At 40.8% G+C, this 19,553-nt stretch overlaps 1 protein-coding gene and 1 long non-coding RNA gene across 4 annotated transcripts in view; one reads left to right on the top strand and one right to left on the bottom strand.

Moving 5' to 3' along the window:
* Window positions 1–2,849: 2,849 nt before the first annotated feature.
* LOC111248667 (uncharacterized) overlaps window positions 2,850–19,553 on the top strand; it is a 101,925-nt gene continuing 85,221 nt past the window's right edge. For both annotated transcript variants that reach the window (XM_022801387.2, XM_086985951.1), the window contains exon 1: window positions 2,850–3,695. In XM_022801387.2, coding sequence (XP_022657122.1) covers window positions 3,583–3,695 — 113 coding nt within the window. In that variant the 5' untranslated portion in view covers window positions 2,850–3,582. The remainder of the gene's footprint in view (window positions 3,696–19,553) is intronic.
* Window positions 7,289–18,330, bottom strand: LOC147755907 (uncharacterized). 2 transcript variants are annotated; one of them, XR_015325590.1, is made up of 3 exons: window positions 17,056–18,330; window positions 10,301–10,383; window positions 7,289–7,541 (listed from the first exon to the last, which is right to left on the bottom strand). It is a non-coding gene; the product is annotated as an uncharacterized LOC147755907 (long non-coding RNA). The 2 variants fall into 2 exon arrangements; XR_015325591.1 differs by lacking the exon at window positions 7,289–7,541 and adding an exon at window positions 9,257–9,732.

Genomic DNA, 19,553 nt, shown 5'->3' on the forward strand with positions numbered 1-19,553 from the left:
AATTCGATAGCAAATCACCGTACGAGTTGGGTTAAGAATTGGAATCTTCGGGTTCGCTGTGACCATGACATTCAATAGCAGCTCTCAACTGCTCTATGGTGTAGAATAGTATTTTGGAGTATTAAATCGCGTTGGAGTAATTAAGTTTTACTCCAAGGACGGCAAAACAAAGTAAACGAACGGTTAAAAACTTGAGTGCCTCTATTTGATTAGCCATCCAATATACGTAAACAATTTTCTTTATTGAAGTTTGACAAAGAAAAAATGTATTTTCAATATGTTTGTTTACAAAATTCAAGTACCCAAAAGAAATTGGCACTTCTAAAAACAATTAACTTCTAACAGAATTTGCGTCGCCTGTACGCCTCATTAAACATTAAACTTTATAGTCTTAACTACAGTTGGCTTACGAAGAGCTCATATCTTAATAAGCTTAACTTAAATAGATCTACCTGCACCATTTACCTTGTCCTTTACTTCTACCATTAGCTTTGTCATCAACGACGTCAAATTACTCCGTACAAGCACGGAATATCTAATCATTTGTTTAAAACATACATTTTATATAATACATTAACTATTGAGCTAACTAGCTACTAAGCTCAATAGCTTTAGGCCCTTCCAAATAGCTGCCCCCTGCAAGCTACAGCATCACGACTAAGCTCAGAGTTTACTGAGAAACCGCCAAACCTCCCCAATGTACCCCCACGAAGGCCTGCAAGGATTTGCTATTGCTTTGGGTTCATTACGAAGAAGGTGCCTACTCGCTACCACTGCAAACAACTACGTGGCAATGTGTTGATTAAAAAAGGCCTCAATTCAACTGTGTTTTATTTCACAGAGCGCATCTTTGAATCTTCCTGTTTCATATTTTTAAGCTGATCAAGTTTTTTAAGCAAACGGATCGCAGCCAGTATTCCAAGGACACCCCTCATTCCCAGGTAGCAAATGCATTGTATAGAGGCCCTCCCATTAGTTCACAAGATGGTTAAAGTGCTAGCTGAAATCTACCGAAGCCCAAAATTTTAGAAGGACCACGGCTCTTTTGTTAACGAGAAAGCTTCTGCGGCTTAACAAGCAGGCATTCTACTCTGTGAGCTAATGCCAACAGAATGTCTTAGAGTCGGCGTATTTAAGGTGGGCGATTTTTGCCAAATGCGATAATCTGCAACAGAATAGTCGGCTTTGCTTTATTTTACCTGGCCTGATATTTGGGATTATATAGGTGACGAGCTCCATGCTGATCACTGAAACTTAGAGCGATCCACTGCAAATCATCGAGTCGTTGATCGAGAATAGAATATTAGTATGGCTGAGGGCTGTCTGATCAGAGATATGTCCTAGAAAGTGACCGTCTGTATGCAGAGACCCAAGTGGGTCTTGGGTTCGATTGCTTTGTACTTTTTAGTTGGTTTCAGCGAAACAACTGGACACTGACGCGCCTCATAACTATAAAAATCTATCACACGTTTTTTCCTTTACTGCAAAAAAAGTTTGAAGGACTTTTCATTCTTCGACCGTATTCGATTTCGGATACAGACCCACTTAAATACTGTTTGAAAATCATAAACTAACTGTTTATCTCTAATGCACTACCCTAATAGAGTTCTAGCAGACAGCGCGCTTCATTACGAAGCTGGTAGAAAAAAGCGGCAAGCCAACGCATTGGTACACTACATTCCAGATTTTTGTCAAGTTCTGATCACATTTAACTGTATTTTGTTGAAAAAATCTACTTATGAATCTGTGTGTATGCCCCCTATATCATGCCTTGCCCTTGTATGACGCGTGTTGAATTCAAATGAAGTAGTCTGCTCGGTTTCTAGGAGAAAAGGCTTTTCGTCGCTTGATTGAAATCGAATTGAGTCTTTTACTGGAGGGTCACAAACAGCCCATGAAAATGGGCGATGCACACCATCTGCCCAATACTCAAATGAAGACAATCATCTTTGAACAACATGTCCCGTAGCCGACTGCACCATTAGCTAACACATGCGATTTGACCAGAAACCTGTGTTAGTCGAAGTGCTAGGTATAAAAACTTGTGTCACTGAATTTTTGCTTCGCTCATTTTTTAGCCATAACGATAACTGCAGCAGAACAAGTATCGATCGACGTAACGATGACAAGACGCCGGCAGTTCTTCGGAACAACGTGGATACTTATTCCATGCATAATATCTGTCGCCTTGTTGAACTGGTTAAACTAATAATCATATAGTTGTCACCGTAATAGCGGTGACTACGCGGCACAGTTCTCTTTCCCAGGTCGAAAGGCGATTAATCCATCAAAGGCGAGGAGGATTTCTAATGGTAAGGACGTGCCGTAAGTGGTGAGGGTTAGGAACACAGTGAGCTGTACGTTGGCGTTGCTGTTGCCGCGACTATGATTGCTATTATGGCCGAAATTAATGGCGAAGGCTTCGAATTGTCCACAGAACACGTTTATCAATGTTCGTAAGAGTGACTTCTGCTGATTTAGCAGCACTTCGAAACCATCGCCGCCGCCGCACCCGTCGCAGCAGCTATCGTTGGTAGCGCCCGCTTATTTCTGTCGATAGTCGCGCAGAAATCTATAAGAGAGAAAGATTCAGTTGCCCCTTCGTTTTCGGCTCTCTCCTCTTGTCTAGTCGTCGCTCGGTCAGCCGTACGTGAGAGTTTTTTGGGATCTGCCCGCAACTACGACGAGATGGCACTAACCGTGAGAAGTATTGTACCAGCAGCAGCGCTTTCCTCAGGCAGATCTTTCCATCACCCTCCGTTGTTGGTTTCGCCGCTGCGAGCGGTTTTTTGAGAGGGCATCAGGGCATCGGCCACGATCGGTCTGCGGTGCGTTTCTCCGTTCGTCCCGAGCATCAGAAGATTCGGAGACACTGAAGCTTCCGATACGACAACCTCGTTGTCTGTATTGCGCTGCACAGCGGACGCGATCAGTGACGAACTGCACACGGATTTAGAGCCACTCCTTGGAGAGGCGCTGCGTCTGCCTGTTTACCTGTTAAAAAGCAGAGAAGCATAAAAACAGCATAAGCGTAAATCTCTATACAAATATAAAGAGACAACGAGCAAAGGGGTATCCACCAGAACGACCAATTAGACGCTTGAGGTGATGGTCGTAGTGCGTTTTGAAAGCGAACACTTACAATATCTCAAGAAAGAAAAGTATCCATTTGTGTGTCGTGAGCTCTAATTGTTGCTGCTACTACTACTGCCCAGCAGAAGATAGATAGAAAAGATCAGTCCTGCGAAGTATTGAGGAATCCTTTAACAGCATGGGACGTACTTTTTGACCCCTTGTTTGAGCGGTTCAAGTCGAAGTATTAGCGGACCTAATCGTGAAAGGAGACTGCCGTCCTGAAGAGCAGAGAAGCGGCCAGTGAACCCAAGTGTATCAGTGCAATACATTCGTGAATAGTTGAGTATATTGTTAATGTCTTCAGATGCCTAATTAACAGGCATATCGTTTCGTGAGGGTGGTGTTAAAAGCTCGTCCCCTCATCGAGTGTGGAACGGAATGTTTTTGTGCCCAGGGGTGCGCTACAACCGTTAACTGACGTACAAATTTTGTGCACGTTCTTATACTATGAATGAATTCATCTTGCTGCTCCTCCTTGGAGCACCGGCAGCTCTAGAGGCCCAACAGATTCAAGTCAACCCACAGCTGTTACAATGGGCACTTAACAGAGCTTTTCACAGGTAAGTGCATCACAATATGCCTTCCTCTATAGGTGACAATAGAGTAGGGGATTGCCGAACAGTTTTCGAATGGTCTATCGTAACCGATGGTGCATTTTTATAAATAATGTCACGTTGAAACTAAAAGATTTACTTGTAGCTTGAATTTGCCGTTTATATGATCGCTTTTTTAGCATTGTATAAGTGGCCATACTGCTTGCCATGGGCAAAGGATATGGCACCTCATTACATGGTGATTGTTTCTTTTTATTCCCGGAGTCGTAAGATCGACCGTACCCACTCTTAAGCACTGTTCAGAGCGCTTCGCAGACTTCGGGTCCATTATGGCACGCTAGCTCGAGCCAGTTATGCTTTATATCAAGATTCAAACTAGCGGTTTTTAGCCGTGTCGATTGGACTACAATTAGAACTAATGCAAGATGAAATCAGGGATATACAGTATCGAAAACTATTTTCTGTGAGTGCTCGCAAAGAAATGCGTATCTTTCAATCATTCCAACAACTACTGTGTAGTCAGCCGATAATGCCTCTTTCATTCAATGACAGTTGCGCTCATCCACTTCTTTGTTAGCAGTTACTTTATTGGCAACAAACATGCTTCTACTATCAAAATCGTCTAAATCCAGACTTTCATTTCTACCGATACTCATTTCAGAGCATTAATAGGTTTCAATTTACATTTATCTGTATAGTAAGTTAGTTGTGCATCTACATGTGCTCGGTTCTCGGTATGACTATGCCACGGGCGATGAAACACGAGATAACAACTTTCAGAAATCTGGCACTTTTTTCCCCCCGTGTTTACCTCTGCCCCACCTAGATCTATCTGCTGTATATGGGACATCGATGGTGAGTCTCTTACGATGTTTCTAATTGTGTCCGCACTCTACCGTTAAAGATCATAATCGCCCTATGACGCTCTTTACCAACGAATGGTTCATTACTGGCAGCCTGCTTTGTCCCATTCAGCATTTTATTGGTCACTTGCCTGTCCGTTTTGCTCAAATCAAGACGGCCCTGCTGCTACTCCTGCTAAACTCTGCTGATGTCAGTCCTTTGCCAAATGTCATGATAATGGCCATTTATGCTACAGCGACATAAAGAGCAACAGCAGACGTAAACGTACATGTGGTAGTGGCAGAGGAAAAGGAAAACGTCTCTCGTTTTCCGCTATGCGCTGGCAGTTCTCGCGTATCGTTCTATTCGGTATAGTCGTGCTTTTCCGAAGCGGGCAGTAGCAAGATAGCGTGAAGCAAAGTAGATCTAAAGACTCGCAATTCATCATTTATAACCTATTTACGGAAACTGACTATACGTCACTCGAATCTACTCTACGCAAACAGACAGAGAGATGCTTATTTGTCTAATCGTCAGCTTCATTTGGTAGCATACGGCCATCTTGGAATGGGGCTCACTAGTCGGGTACGTCTTAGCGAGTGAAATGCTGGAAAACTGGCCAGCTGACTAGGCCATTCTGGTTAAGCAAACAGTGTGTAGTTTCCATAATGGGTTTTGCTGTTGGCCAACTTGGTTAATATGTTTGTGAAGGATAACCCCTGTTTGTATGAGGCTATGAAGATGATATACGTGCTGACATGGCCAGTTAATTCGTAGTGCTGAAAACACTGGCCAAGATACTGTCTACGCGTTGCATACATTATATTTCACACAGAAATGTCTGTATGTACAGCCTAAGAACCACTCAGCCTAAGGGTCAACGGGCTTTTGCATAGCGATGTATCGTTGTTCGAAAAATTTGCCCACTTCTATAGGCCGTTTTCTTTGACAGACGTATATTATAACATAGCTGAGATTAGATCAAGTCATCGTTGACTTGATCTCTATACGGGATTCGAGCCAGCGATGTTTTTCAGCTATAGGCTTTGCTTCTGTGGAAAATTTTCCGGCCTACAGGTTCTAGCCCTTTGGGCAAAGGCAACTTAAATTTCATTTATATCCATGTTATTATTTCTGGGGTTATTTGGCATTTGAATTAAGTATTCGCCAGTCTATGTATATATCTATTATTAGGTAGGTATGAACTGCTTATCAGATATCTTCGAAGGATGTCAAACTTAAATGTGTGAGCAGCTCGTTCAGATCCTTGTGCGATATAATCCTTGTAGCCGACAGCACATACGTGAAATGTTAGACCAACTAATACTGAATTGCAGAGGAATTACATGCGTTTTACTAGTTAACTATATTATCGACCATCAACTTTCAATCTGGCGAAGTGGTCAACATGCAGAAAAGTTCAGGTGACCTCGGGCCTGTGTCCCTCAGCATGTTATTATCTTATTATTTGCTGTGTGCTAAGTTAGAACTTGTGCTATACTTACGTGAACGTGTGCATAGCTAGCTGATTTTCTAGACGAAACGCTTTGTACTTAGCAAAGTAAACCCTTGAACTTACCAAAGAGCAAGGAGGAAATAAGGCCACCGGCGAAGTTTGACTAGAAAAGAGACAAGCCACGAGTGCATCACTTCAGCATCATCATTTCATCGTGTTGTGCTATTTTCGTACCAGTCTCATCCGAAATTGTAGAAATGTTTATCTAGACTTATGGGTTATGTAAATGTTTACCTATAGAAGTCCGAAAAAATGCTTAGATCGAGGTGACACCTTGACAAGGCAGTCCTTTGGAATCAAAAGTAGCTAGCAAAAATAGACAAGCCGTTAGTGTCGAGAAAACGTTGTTATGGCTGAATAATCTAAAGAATTTTTTTTCTCATTTTTAAAATCTTAGGAATCTTTCTTATGAATGTATTCTATATATCTTATTCCTTTTTTGATGTGTACACACATGATGGTGCGTGATCGCACACGTTCTGTACTGTAATAATAAATAATGTAAAGATATATTGGCGTGCATCGCTGTGGGTTGATAAGCGTCTACGATACGTTATACAGATCTGTGTATATATATATATGTAAGTCTTAGCCAAAAAAACGCGTTTGGATGCTTGCCCCAAAAAGAAGGACGGCTCATCAACTGTTGTACGATTGAAATAGTGTTTCCAATATCGAATACGTAATGTACGTAAACGTTCCTTTCTTTCTGAATTTCATAATTTAGCTCAGTGCAAAAAAATCATGAAAGATATTCTAAGGCGTGTAAATGGCATTTAGGTTGGAAAACTCACCACCATGGTAGTATTGCAACATAAGAATCCTTTTATCATTATTTCAACGAAAACCGAAAGTTACGTTTGCAAAACTGCAATATTGTAAATAAGCCAAATCGGAGGAAAATTTATATTATTATTATTATCACTAATAAGTTGGGCGGCCATATAAATTTCTATAAAATTCTTATAACCTATGGAATATAACTGTTTACATCAATTTCAACGTTATGCTTTGTTTGTTTTTATAGCAGACGACTTTTTCAATTCGATACATTCTAGTGATAATCGTTGTCTTATTTGAGAGCCACAATTAATCGATGGATCCGAGGGTGGAAGATGTTCCCCGCGAACGTACGATGTGCATCTGTACAGTTACCAGCCTACAAGGACCTGAGATAATTGCTAGATGTATCACACATGTACCATTACATTGACTGACTAAATAAACTATATTGTAGCGCAAACGTAATTAATTATTTATTATTACTGTTATTATCAGCGGCTGCAGTGCACGCACAGAACTCTAGCAGAGGGATATATATGTCTCCACCATATATTAGAGGACAATGCGGCTCGAGCCGTACCGGTCGGGCATCTTGTTTTTAGGTACAATATGGCGTCAATTCGGTTTATTCATTCGTGGTCGCTTATGGAACATGCTGCTCGCTTATCGATGTTACTGAATACATTTCATTTGTTAGCGATCTAACACTGCTGTGGGAACAGGTAACAACACATAAAAAACACAAAAAAATAAGCGTAAAAAAATCTGTCAATTGGAGGCGTTCGTACATCATATTTGTGATCGTTTGCTCTTTGGCGTATCGGCGTCGCCGTGCTAATGAATGGTATGGCGATAAGAAACAAGAGGTTGGGGAGAATATTATCAACAACGAACCGCTGATCGCCATATTTTGGGTGGCAGCGATTGATCTCTGTATGAAGATCGAAGACCGCACGTGACAACCTATGTAACAAGCAATCAAAATGAAAACAGTAATAATGTGACGGACGCGTGCAGACGCTCGTTCTCCCATACAAAGGCAAAGTGAACCGAAAAAAGTATACCAAACTGCAACAGATAATTGAAGGGTTAGCGCATTTGAAAAGTGGACGTGGTCAAAATCATGTGGCAAAAAAGGACGTTTCCTCTGAATAACAACTGGTTACGGTAGCGGACGAGGTGTGGATTTGTATGACGACTATTGTAAGCCTAATACTGGACCCAGGCGTGGGGCGTAAACGTACATATGCAGGCAAGCCAGCTCATCTATGTAATGCTAATTCATTCGTATACGGTATATACACAATATAGTCACCTCGCCCTCACTGAATATAATTTCCAGTGTTTGGTATATGCAATTGTTACGTGACTTTGATACGCACATTTATGATATACGCGTGTGAAGCTAAAATAAGAAAAGGGGTCGTTTCATTCGCTTGTGGTGCGCACGGGTCCGCATGTGGTTAGATGCCCAACGGGAGTTGGGGCTTTTGGTGAAACCCTCAAATGACGAATATGTTTAAGAAATGACATTGTGTTTTCTAAAGTAAAAAGAAGAGGTTCTACGTTGGCTGTTGAAGTTCTTTCTGAAAAACGAGAAGATAATATCTTCGTGGAAAAAGAAAGTCTTTTTTTTTTAATCAAGTTGAAACCAATTTTGATCAGTGACAAAATAAAGGCTATAAGCCTGGTGTGCATGAAACTGGCGACCCACGCACAATGACTAATGGACAATAAACCCATTCGAGTCAATAAAGTCCGACCTAATGTTAGCAACTACTGATAAAATCGATCGACTATCTCAACAATGAGTTTTGTAGTTATAATTTATATGTAATAAATAGTTACATAGAGCGTGTACGAGCAAAGCACTTAGAAGCTGCTAGGATGTAGCTGCGACCATGGCACTGAACCTCCTGGGAACAATCTATCACCCCGAGGAATGAATGAATTCAGCACAAACAGATATCTTTGATTTCCCTTATGAGCGGGAATCAATGGCTGCTGGAAGCCAGCAATTGAAAGTAGCCATGCGGTCGATTTCACATAGTATTCCTAGTATTTAGCAAGTCTCCTTTCTGGAGGCCGATCGGTCGAATGTACTAGAGGGAACACCCACTGAAACGCCTTACGTTATGGTCACAGGTTCCGGTAGGCAACGTGTTTGTATCAAAGCTAAATGACTGACGAATGAACGATGCGTTTATTCCTTCACAAAATTTACTATGAACCAAGTGATTATTGGAGTTTCGCAGAGTGGAAGCTGCATTTTCCCTTCACCTACATCTGTTTCAGTGCATTAAATTGAAAGGGTTTGCGTGTGTAAGTTGGTGATGATGGATCGTCTCGATCTCGCTAATTTTTACAGGACTCATAATCATATTGTTTAGCGTTCGGCCTAAAGTTGAGAATTGATAAAACATGGTTTTATATAGTATGCGCGGACACTTTTATTTTTACTCGAACAAAACGTTGCAACACTTGATTCTGGCTATGCAAGAATGAGTCATTCCTATGACGATTCCTACAACTACACATGAACGCAGTCTATCGAAACAAGTGGGACAATGGTTGATAGGGTCGTAACTAAGACTAACTTCTCTATAAGTAATCGTAATAAAATTGTCTGACAGGTTACTATTACGCATCTAAAGTTGCAAAGTAGAGTCAGGCTTAAACTAGACGGTAAGCCTTCTGTGAAAAAAAAACAGAAAATGAAATTATTTCGTGGATTTTTTGGAAATAAGGCTATCGGATCGAACAGGTACCATTGAATTCCGGTTTCTTCTAGGAAAGCATTATTGGTGCCTGCCAGGCTTGGTGTTCTGTAAGTTTATTGTAGATTATTTGATGTAAGCGCGATGTCTGCTTTGCCTCAATCTAAAACATGACACCTGCGAGCTGAAAGAACGATCTTGCTAAGCATTTTAGAAATAGTAGCGCTAAGTGAAGGCGTTCGTTATTTGCGAATTCACTTGCTTGTTCCTACATTTGAAGGTGGGGTAGAAAACACTCCACGAAAAACGAGGCGGAGTAATCTACAGGTTCAGAACCCGTTGACCTTCCCCGCTTGATCGAATAGGCCGGCTGGATTCTTGCCATAAGTAAAATTTATATGAGAAAGTATGACCAGATTCGTCATTGAAAATATGCAGTTTAGAAAAAAACGGGGCTATAGCAGATAATCATGCATTGCCTTATTTTTATGTGATTCAAAGCGATTTTTCTATAAAATCTTTTTCAAAAGATTTTATAGATGTTGTTTTTTCTTTTTTTTTTTTTTATAGATTTTACATATATAAAAATGTTGCAATCCTTTCTTTGAAATATATAGCTTACTGGACCAACATCTTTATTGCAAAATATGTTAAATGAATAGTAAGGAAGATATGCTTAGAATAAATTGCATATAAAAGCATATATCAAGGAAGGAGGCTCACAATGATCTTCCAATCCTGTAACCACTTACTGGACACGTTTTCGTGCAATGATCCACGCAAGGACGAACCCACAGCGATCGCCCAATCCTGAACTGGTACATTTTCGTATGTCCTGAAAAGCGAACGTACACACAAATGTAATCTTCCTGTTTACATAAATGAATATTATTGGTTTACTGAATAGTTTTATAGTTGACCGCAAGACAAAATGGGGCTTTATGCGTGTAAATCAAAACTGGCTAACATAATTACGAGGAGGCAGATTACTGCTATGTTCTATACCTGACAATGAATAGCCGTGAGAATCTGGACGAAATCAACGACGAGATGATGGCGTTAAACAGCAGGTTGACAACGAAAAGGTAGAGCATTTACTTCGTTTTGTGTGTGAAGTCTGCTATTATTACCGTTGTTGTTATCATTGCCGCTACAGATGCAGCGATTGGGCGGCCTGGTCAGCTTCTGCTGGCCTGAAGTCATGGCCAAGAAGAGTTTGACGGCATTCGAAAAGGATACGAAGCTGTTGTTTGCGACTTAGAGTGACGGAAGACGTTCGCAGTTATGCACGTGCTCATGTATGCATGTATATATATATATATACAAAAAAACACAATTGATATTACTGCGAGTGCGATGAAGGTCATTACAACTGCTTACTGGTTCGTCGTCTACGTTGGGTGGTAACCTTATATTACCGTTATTGTTACGAGGGTAGTCACCTGGTAGACCGCCTTCATTCGTTACCATGGCTATAGTGGACAGCTACGGGTGGCGGAGGTGGAGCTAAACGTGTTTCAACTGTGTCCCCGTCTACCTGTCACAGCATTGCAACAGGTATCTTGCGGGCTATATCAGAAGCATCCTTTCAGCACACATGGTGCAATGGTTTGAACAATCATATGGAAAAAATTAAACAAGCTGATCCGCTACTAGATGAGCGTTCCCACTTCAAGAGAGAAGACACGGCCGCAACGATGGCGACGAAACCATCTCTGTGATGATCACTATTATGAAATACATCGACTAATCTGATAATATTGATTGAGATGGTAATCGAGTACTCTGCGTAAATGATGGGAAACGCGTACGTGAGCGACACGATTAGTGGTGGCCGGAAGTTTTGGATTTCAAGGCCTCAACATGAAATATATTTCGTGATTATATGTGTGACGACGATAATTATTAGACAGTTGTACCACGAAAACATCATTGCAAGAACTGTTCCCATTAGGTTTGGAGCATCTGAAGGAATATTTGGGTATTGTACAGCGCCTTTTAGTCCTGTCTCGTCTGCTAGTAGTGGATGAGTAAACATTAACTCTCATTTCCAAATGTCCGTGATTAGCTCAAGGAGCCGTAGGTACTTACGTTGGTTGAGCTCGAAACTTTTGCCTAGGTAGGACTTGAAATCGAAAGAGTCTTTACGAATGAAGTACTAGAAAATAAAGCTAATTAACAAAAGTGAGAGGATCTTAAAAATACGGCTTTGAAAAACAAGATCACAAATTTCAAACGCAAGGCACATACGCTTCTTTTAAAGAGACCTGCTTAAAGCCGACGTATCTCTAATCCATAAAATAGCAGGTAAAAGCGCCGAAGAAATTCTCAAGAAAAATAATAGCTACAAACCACTGATATCACATATAGGGTCATTATTTCGCAGTAATAATTTGAATTATAACATGTTCAAAATAAAGGTTTGACTTGAGCAAAATTTAATTTAGGCATGTAAGGGTTATACATATATATATATATGCGTCTACGCCATCTGCTGTATGCTTGTGTTAGTAAGGCGTAAATACGTAACCGCCTCGATGGAACAGCACGCCCTTACGAACACATCGGCATGCTTCTTTTTGGTTCATCTATGATTCGATGCAGAAAGCTTTGTCATTGTTCATTATGCTATAGCTGCGCATATATAACGATCTGCTAGGTCAACTGCCTCGCGAAGTACGCTCAGAGGACTCCCTGGGAACATTGCATCCTAGCGGTGATAACCGATATACCTTTTGCGAAGAAAGGTCAAATAATTTGAAGAGTTTGATGCATGTCGAATAAAAACGGAAGTTATAACATCATTTTTTGATAAATGGATAGTATATACATGTAGAAAGTATCATGTAACAGTCTATTTGCGCAGTGGCGAAACTGATAACAGGAGAAAGACTCCTATTTAGATTTCAAGGACATATTGAACCATGTTTATACATCCCTCAGTCGCTGTGTCAAATTGGTGATATCGGTAACTGTTTGGTGGCTTTAAAACCGATTAATGTCTTTTTTTTGGCTGTGTTCGTTTACTTTGTGCTTGGCACTAAATTAAAAAAGTAACTTCATACCTGTACCATGAATCATTCTTGCAATCAAAGCGACAGCCGCTTTGATTACGCATGTTGTAAATATACCATTTTAAATTTATTTACTTATTAATCTTTTAGTATTTCTATGATTCTAGTTATCATTACTGTTACTATTATTGAAGAAGCCAAGGTATGAGTTAAAGGATAAAATTATTCAGCGTCGATCATCGTTCCAAGCAATCTTGTAAGGAAGAACTGCATAGTTCCGGCACAGTTGGGGCTTTTGACGAGACGGTAGTAGACTTCTTCTGTATAGATTGATGGGCACGTTGGCTCGCTACATAAAAACTTTTTGTAGGACACTATATCTACGTGGAGAAGACGCTAAGGACGATCAACGGCGGGGATGAAACCCGGAGCGGTATCATCGGCAATCAGCAACTGGGAAATCTTAACACTGGTTGATTGACCAACTGGCGAGGCAACGTTAGCTTTTAGATGGATAACGTACGGCGAAAGGAAAGGAAAAATATTTAAAGACGAGCCCCCTTAGCGAGGGTGAATAGGGCTGGCGATACGGTTCACAGAGATACCATAGCATGCCACGCAGTCTATTATACCCGCTTCCCACTGCCTCAAGGACGAGCAGTCTGTCAATAAGTACCCACCAGTCATATAATAACAACTGTGACAATAAAATATTAACAACGGCGAAGCCAACAACAGGTGCATTTCTGCCGCTAAAATGACCTCTGGCCCGCCGTGTTGGCCGTCCAATCATTTGATGTCCCTGTGACGCTTAAATAAATCTGGCCACAAAAAGCACACACAGCAGAAACTCTATAAGGCCCATCTCATCCTGTCTAATCCGCTGATTAGATAAAAAAAAATGGGTGATCGTATAACAACCGGAAAACGTGTCGGTACTCGAAACGGAGTGATAAAAAAGTGAACCGATGAAATAGAAGGTAAACATTTTGAAAAAAATAAGAAATCTTAATTACCGTTGCATCAAATTTATTCTAGTTTAAAATTACATTTTTGATGAGTGACTGACTTCAGAGTGACTGAGATGCTACACTATGCCGTGCGACCCAGTACACTCACGTGTTGGCTAATGTACGTAATTTTTTAGTTCCTAAGAGAATCTGAACGCAGAAAAACAATTTTTTCTTTGTACTCGTTATATTTTACTCAGATGATATTTAAAAACGAATCAGAGTTGAAGACATATCTATGAGGATAATGCTTCTGTGTTTAAAATATGCACCTTAGATTCCTGTCTGACATGAGAAAGCCCGCCCCAAATAATGGCGCAAAACCGTATGACACACGTGGACGCCCAGCAGCTGCCTTATGATGTTATAGATGTTACCTAGGGTCTGAGTTTGCAAACGCTTACGTCAGTGGTATATGATCTGTTCAACATAGGCTTTATGTCAACAGGAACGGGCGAAACAGCCAGTTTCATTTAGTCAAATGCAGGCAGTAGTCCAATCAAAGGCAGTATACGAGCGGAACTACGTGTTCCGAATCAGATCAACCAGAAGCAAATGAATACAGCCTATGTATCTATGAATATATGGAAGGCAATGTGCCCTCAGGAGGGCGGGAACTGGGCTGACGTTAAGCCAACATGCTTCGACAGAAATGTTCTCAGCAGCTGAATTTTCGGATTTTTGTTACTTGCCTTTTGATGGCCGCCCTGGCGTATGGGCTAGGTCTTTAGTGTTGGTTTATAGAAATATGTCAGGTCGAAGCTATTCAGGAGTGTATAATCTGTCGCATCCGTGATATGAATGGAGCGTTTGCTCTTGACTATCTTTATTTCATGTAACACTTATTGCTAGCCAAAGCATATTGTTGTTGCCCACAATTAATGAGCGGTCCAATCAAATATAAACGACAATTTTCAAACCAATAGGTGTGCCTGCTGAACCGAGCATGAACTTTTGACTAGCAGATATTATACCTGAAGGGAAGAAGCGATCCTTGAATGAAGCATCCATTTCTCTAGTAATTAGTGTACGGAAATGTACTAGCCAGATGTAACCTGATCAATATTTTACGATTTAGCTTTAAATATTCACAAATCAGATATCTACATAATAGAAACCTAGAAAAGTTTCGATAAATTCAGGCAACACGTATATATGTACCCCCCAAACAGTTACTCTACCTAAAAGAACAGAAAGGCGTAATTGTCTGTAATGGCACGATAATAAGTTCCTATCTAACTGCTTATTGTGGTTAGTCAACGGCACGCCATTGTTATTAAATTCTTACGTTATTACGTACGATACGTCAGATTAACTACCACTGAATAAATGAGAGACGAATCAGGTTTGTATGCTCTGGTTCCACCATGGCTCATAATCATGTTTTCGGCAACGACACCATTTCCAAAGTGTAATGCGAGGCGCCATCCGGGAGCCTTTGTCCTGCCAGTCGGCCCTTATAGCCATATTGATTATTAAATATTATTAAATTTGTAAACAGATCTCCTCTCATCTACCCCAACGAGAGACGTCAAGCGATGAAAAACACAGTGTTTTTATTTTTTCATAGTTGGTTCCATTTGCTATTGGGCCGCCATGGCAGCGGCTGCATAGTCAGCCGCTATGGACATGGCAGTAGCAGCAGCACCACCTGCTGGGTGATGATGGCCCATGCCCGCCTGGTCCACTCATCATGAGTAATGATGCCATTTATCTTAAAGTTCTCTCAATGTAAAAGAAAGCACTGATCACTAAACACGTGGCGATATTAATAGGCAAATATGTATAAATAGCGCGGATTCTAGTAGTCCTGTCGGCGTTTAAGGCGATATAATTATACGCCTGACTACAGGACAGAGAACAAAATCGCCATGGCAGCAGCCAGCTACCAGATTACTGCTAATGGTCAAACCTGCGTACGGTCGAATAGAACGACAATAACGATTATTGCAGTATGTCGGACACGGGGAGGCCATTGTAGCTGCGGCTGTCGGGCCTTATCTAAAAGAAGGAACATGAAAGCCTGTATAGTAACGTGTGTAGTCAGAGGCGACATTAAGGTAAAATGTTGCACTTCTCGAAAAAAAAAACGTTTATTGCATTAGACGTTTTTCGAGGGAAAAAAATAAATAAATAACACCGCAAGGAATCGTATCCTTACTGCGCCATTAACTAAATGCTGTATGAAGCAGACTAAGAAGTAGCTTGCCTTTTTCACTACCTGTGTTTGCGTGGACAAAGCTTATTACACTGAATGACTGCACCTAGTCCGCGTATGTCTAAGACAGTACGGCTGCAGTTGCTTGCGAAAATGCCCTATGTGTACGATTTAGCGGACACACGACGATGTATGTATATATGCCTTTGAGACTGCTTAAAGAAACAATAGCTTGATATATAGTGTTTCGGTAATAGCCGCTAGGTGACGATAAACGTTAAAATAGCACCCTGTCTGGGCACTCATTTGTACACCGTCGAACCATTCGTTTCATTTATATTTAAACTTTTTAAAAAAAAAACCTACTTTCACATTTAATAGAATATAGACAATTAATGTAATGTTTTGTTGCCCGAGCGCAGCTCTATAATGACAGGTGCAAAAAATCGCAAAAAAACGAACCCGCCAACTTATCTGATGATCGCAACGCCTGTTCATATATAAGTGTTGAACTGGCAAAAAAATAATTTCACCCCATATGGTTTAGCTTGTTCTACCTACTGTGTTTTGAAAATGCAAAGCTGGTCGACTCTGTGCAGAAACGGATCCCGCTTCAAAAAATCGAGAATTAAATGATTATCTAAAAGAGGCACTTTATGATTTGCCATAAAAGTGGAATCGGCCTAAATCGAATGGTGGAACGCGCGTAATACTATTCTAATTGGAATATTTAAAATGGAGTATTTAAATATATCTATAGTATAGGGAAAATAGTACGCATTCCTCCCAAGAAAATTACGTTGGAGACATTTCGAAAAGTGTCGGTACATGCTTGAGGTAAGGATGAAAAGTATCTTTTTTCTAGGTTACCGTTAGCTGGAAAGCTTCAAAGCATCTCAATGCTTATTATTTTTGGCTATTGTAACAGATTTTACATTTTTTTTTTTGTATTTTTATCGACACCAGCCGAAGAGTTTTCAATGCGAATAGACGCTCTATAGCCACCAGGCAAAGTAATGACTAGGCGGAAAAAATAAATTAATTACTTTTATTTGTATGCACTTTACTTTCGATTCTGCTATATTGCTAAATTATGTTGACGATCGCCTGATACGTAAAATCTACGCCCACGTCCAGTACGAAATTAGCGGCGAACGCACTGCTACCAAAGATTCTGTTGACGTATACCAACTGATTTCAGCAAACAGTGCCAACTCTATGAGCGAATATGCAGCGTCAGCAGCTGTAGAATTAGGTACCAGCGGTAGCGGCTGTGATTCATGTATCTATACTATACGATACGATACGATACGATGCGTACTTACCGACATGGCTCGATAGAATCGATGAGCGAAGAAACGCGTAGATACCTTGATTGTCTGCCGATGGTTAAACAGCTGCCGACTATCCGATATCACCACGACGAGCATCGGCATCAATCTCACAACATCAATCATCTTTGCACGACCCCAGCAAAAGGTTCAACTGCCGAACCGATAGAACAGTTCACCTGTGTGCGCATTCGTACATAGATTGTCTGTATACCTATGGGACTGTTGTGCGTGTGTAAAGCGGCTCCTGGAGTCATCCCCCGTTTCGACAATGACAAAGAGCTCGCGAAAATCGCTAGTCGCCATCAACACCTGTTGCCTTTATATTTCCGCCGTTTTAAGTCGTATAAGTGCCCCGCTGCTCATTAATGTGAACGCTTTGCCGCCAGTGGCGTATCGTTCTTAACGTAAAAATGTTCTTTCTCTAGCCGTGGCAGCGATCGCTGTCGATAACAGCGCTCCTGCTGTGAACAGCACCAACGTGCTCGATTTTCCAGGGATTTCAAAGCCACTGAAAGAATCGGTACGCAATGGCCCTGTACGAGCGCATACATCTAATCAATATGTGTCCAATAGTGCGTAATAAATGGTTATACCTGTTGCTATGATAATAGATTGTAACTAACATCCTGACAGAACGTATTGTGCCTCGTGACACCATAGGGGGTCATCAGCCTAAAGGAAAGTTTAGCGGACAGCGTGGCACATGTGTTAAGATGTCGCAGGGGTGCTATATAATACAAACTGGGATTGCAAAGGCTCTGTAAGAGTTTAACCACAGTAAAATCATAATAATAATTGGCTAACTAAGTCATAAACAATACGTTCCCACTGCTGGGTGTAAAATAGTGGGCACACATAATTTTCATAGAGTTCAACAGCCGCACACAACAGTCCTTTGCCATCTGTACAGGTTCCTATCGCGTCGAGTTGATCAAGAGTCCGTACCATCCTCGAACAAACGTCCAGCTGGTTTGCATGATGGGTTATTATATATATTGTATTATATATGCATACAAACACATTCATGTTTATGCATATCTATTTGCATGCTGTTATCTTTGTGTAGATGACTGGCGTTGTTGAAAACAACTGGTAGACACTCATCATTTAACGTTATGCTGGTGATGAACGAGCCCGAGATTATCAATACCGGTAATGTAGTCATGACTGCAATGATGGATAGGATGATTATGATGCAGGTAGTGGCTATAATTTGGTAAGTATTCACAGCCATTTCTCAAGAGCAGGAAGGAACGAGTTGGAGGGGTAAACAGTTCTACAGTGCTGCCACCAGTTTGGCCATCGACGTTACGCTATGGACAACAGCGACCTTCGTCCTAGTCTATGCAGGATACGGATAGGCGGATTATATAGACAGATGTACCGTTCTATACAGAACTGTAATTGTAGCCATTTCAATAAGTATTGCTTGTTGCAACTGTTGATTTTTTTAATTGTAGATGTTTGTTTTCAATCTATTGAACTGTCGTTTTTTGTTGCAGTATTGCGTCGTTCTCATATCAGGGACCTTTCCAAGGCCTCCGGAGGCCCACCTCTATCACTGTTATAAACCATTTCTCTAATGCAGTTCTGCACGAGAATGGCGATGAGTGAAATTAGAGTGGAGTCATCCACATGATGAGTTTATTACTAACTGTCTAAATACAATAAGTGTCTTCACCGTTTGCCGCCGATGTTTCCTATCGTGCTTCATTGTTTTGTCCTGTTTGTCAATGAACGTGGAATCTCTATAATGGCCGTTGGGAGCTGTCGTATGGTTGTTTGGGGCACATTTGAAATTCTGGCACTTACTACGACCGAACGGGTTATTTTGGCGTCCACAGAAGGAAAGCGACGGTCGCGGTGTCGAAATGTTATCGGAGTCATAGATATCAGTAGTGTTCTTTAATTGTACGCGCGTACTGCTATCCTATTTGGCGTGTCGCAAGTTACATTAAACACTACCTATTCGAAATGCCAAAAAGCCGTCGTGAGCCGACGCACTTGGCAGCGACAAGTTAGCTACTTATCAGAGACTTTAACTTGTTTTTGTTACACACTGAAACATAAATTCACGTAGTATTCATTTTGTTATCTATCAGTACGGCGAGATCGATGCCTTACGACTGGCCCACAATAGGAAATGAGTAACAGGATAAAAAGTTACTAGAATCACAAACAAACAAATCATAATGCCTTCCTACATAATAACATACAAGGATCCATTTTGTTTTAAATTGAACAAATTTCATACTTATTGGATAATGTCACACCTAAAACAGTTGCTATGGTCTTAGGAAGTGTCAAAAGTATTTCTAAGTTATATTCGTTCATTAGATTGAAGGTCCGCTTACGTTCATATGACAGTTTTATGGATAAAGCCACAATGACAACTGAGCACCTAAGGGCATTCCACCTTCCGGTAATCAGTGTACTAAACCATCACACTGATTATTGTTAGTACAAAATCGATTGGCGAAGAAAACTAA

Source organism: Varroa destructor, unplaced genomic scaffold (genome assembly GCF_002443255.2).
Source record: "Varroa destructor unplaced genomic scaffold, Vdes_3.0 BEIS01000004.1, whole genome shotgun sequence".
Lineage (NCBI taxonomy): Eukaryota > Metazoa > Arthropoda > Arachnida > Mesostigmata > Varroidae > Varroa > Varroa destructor.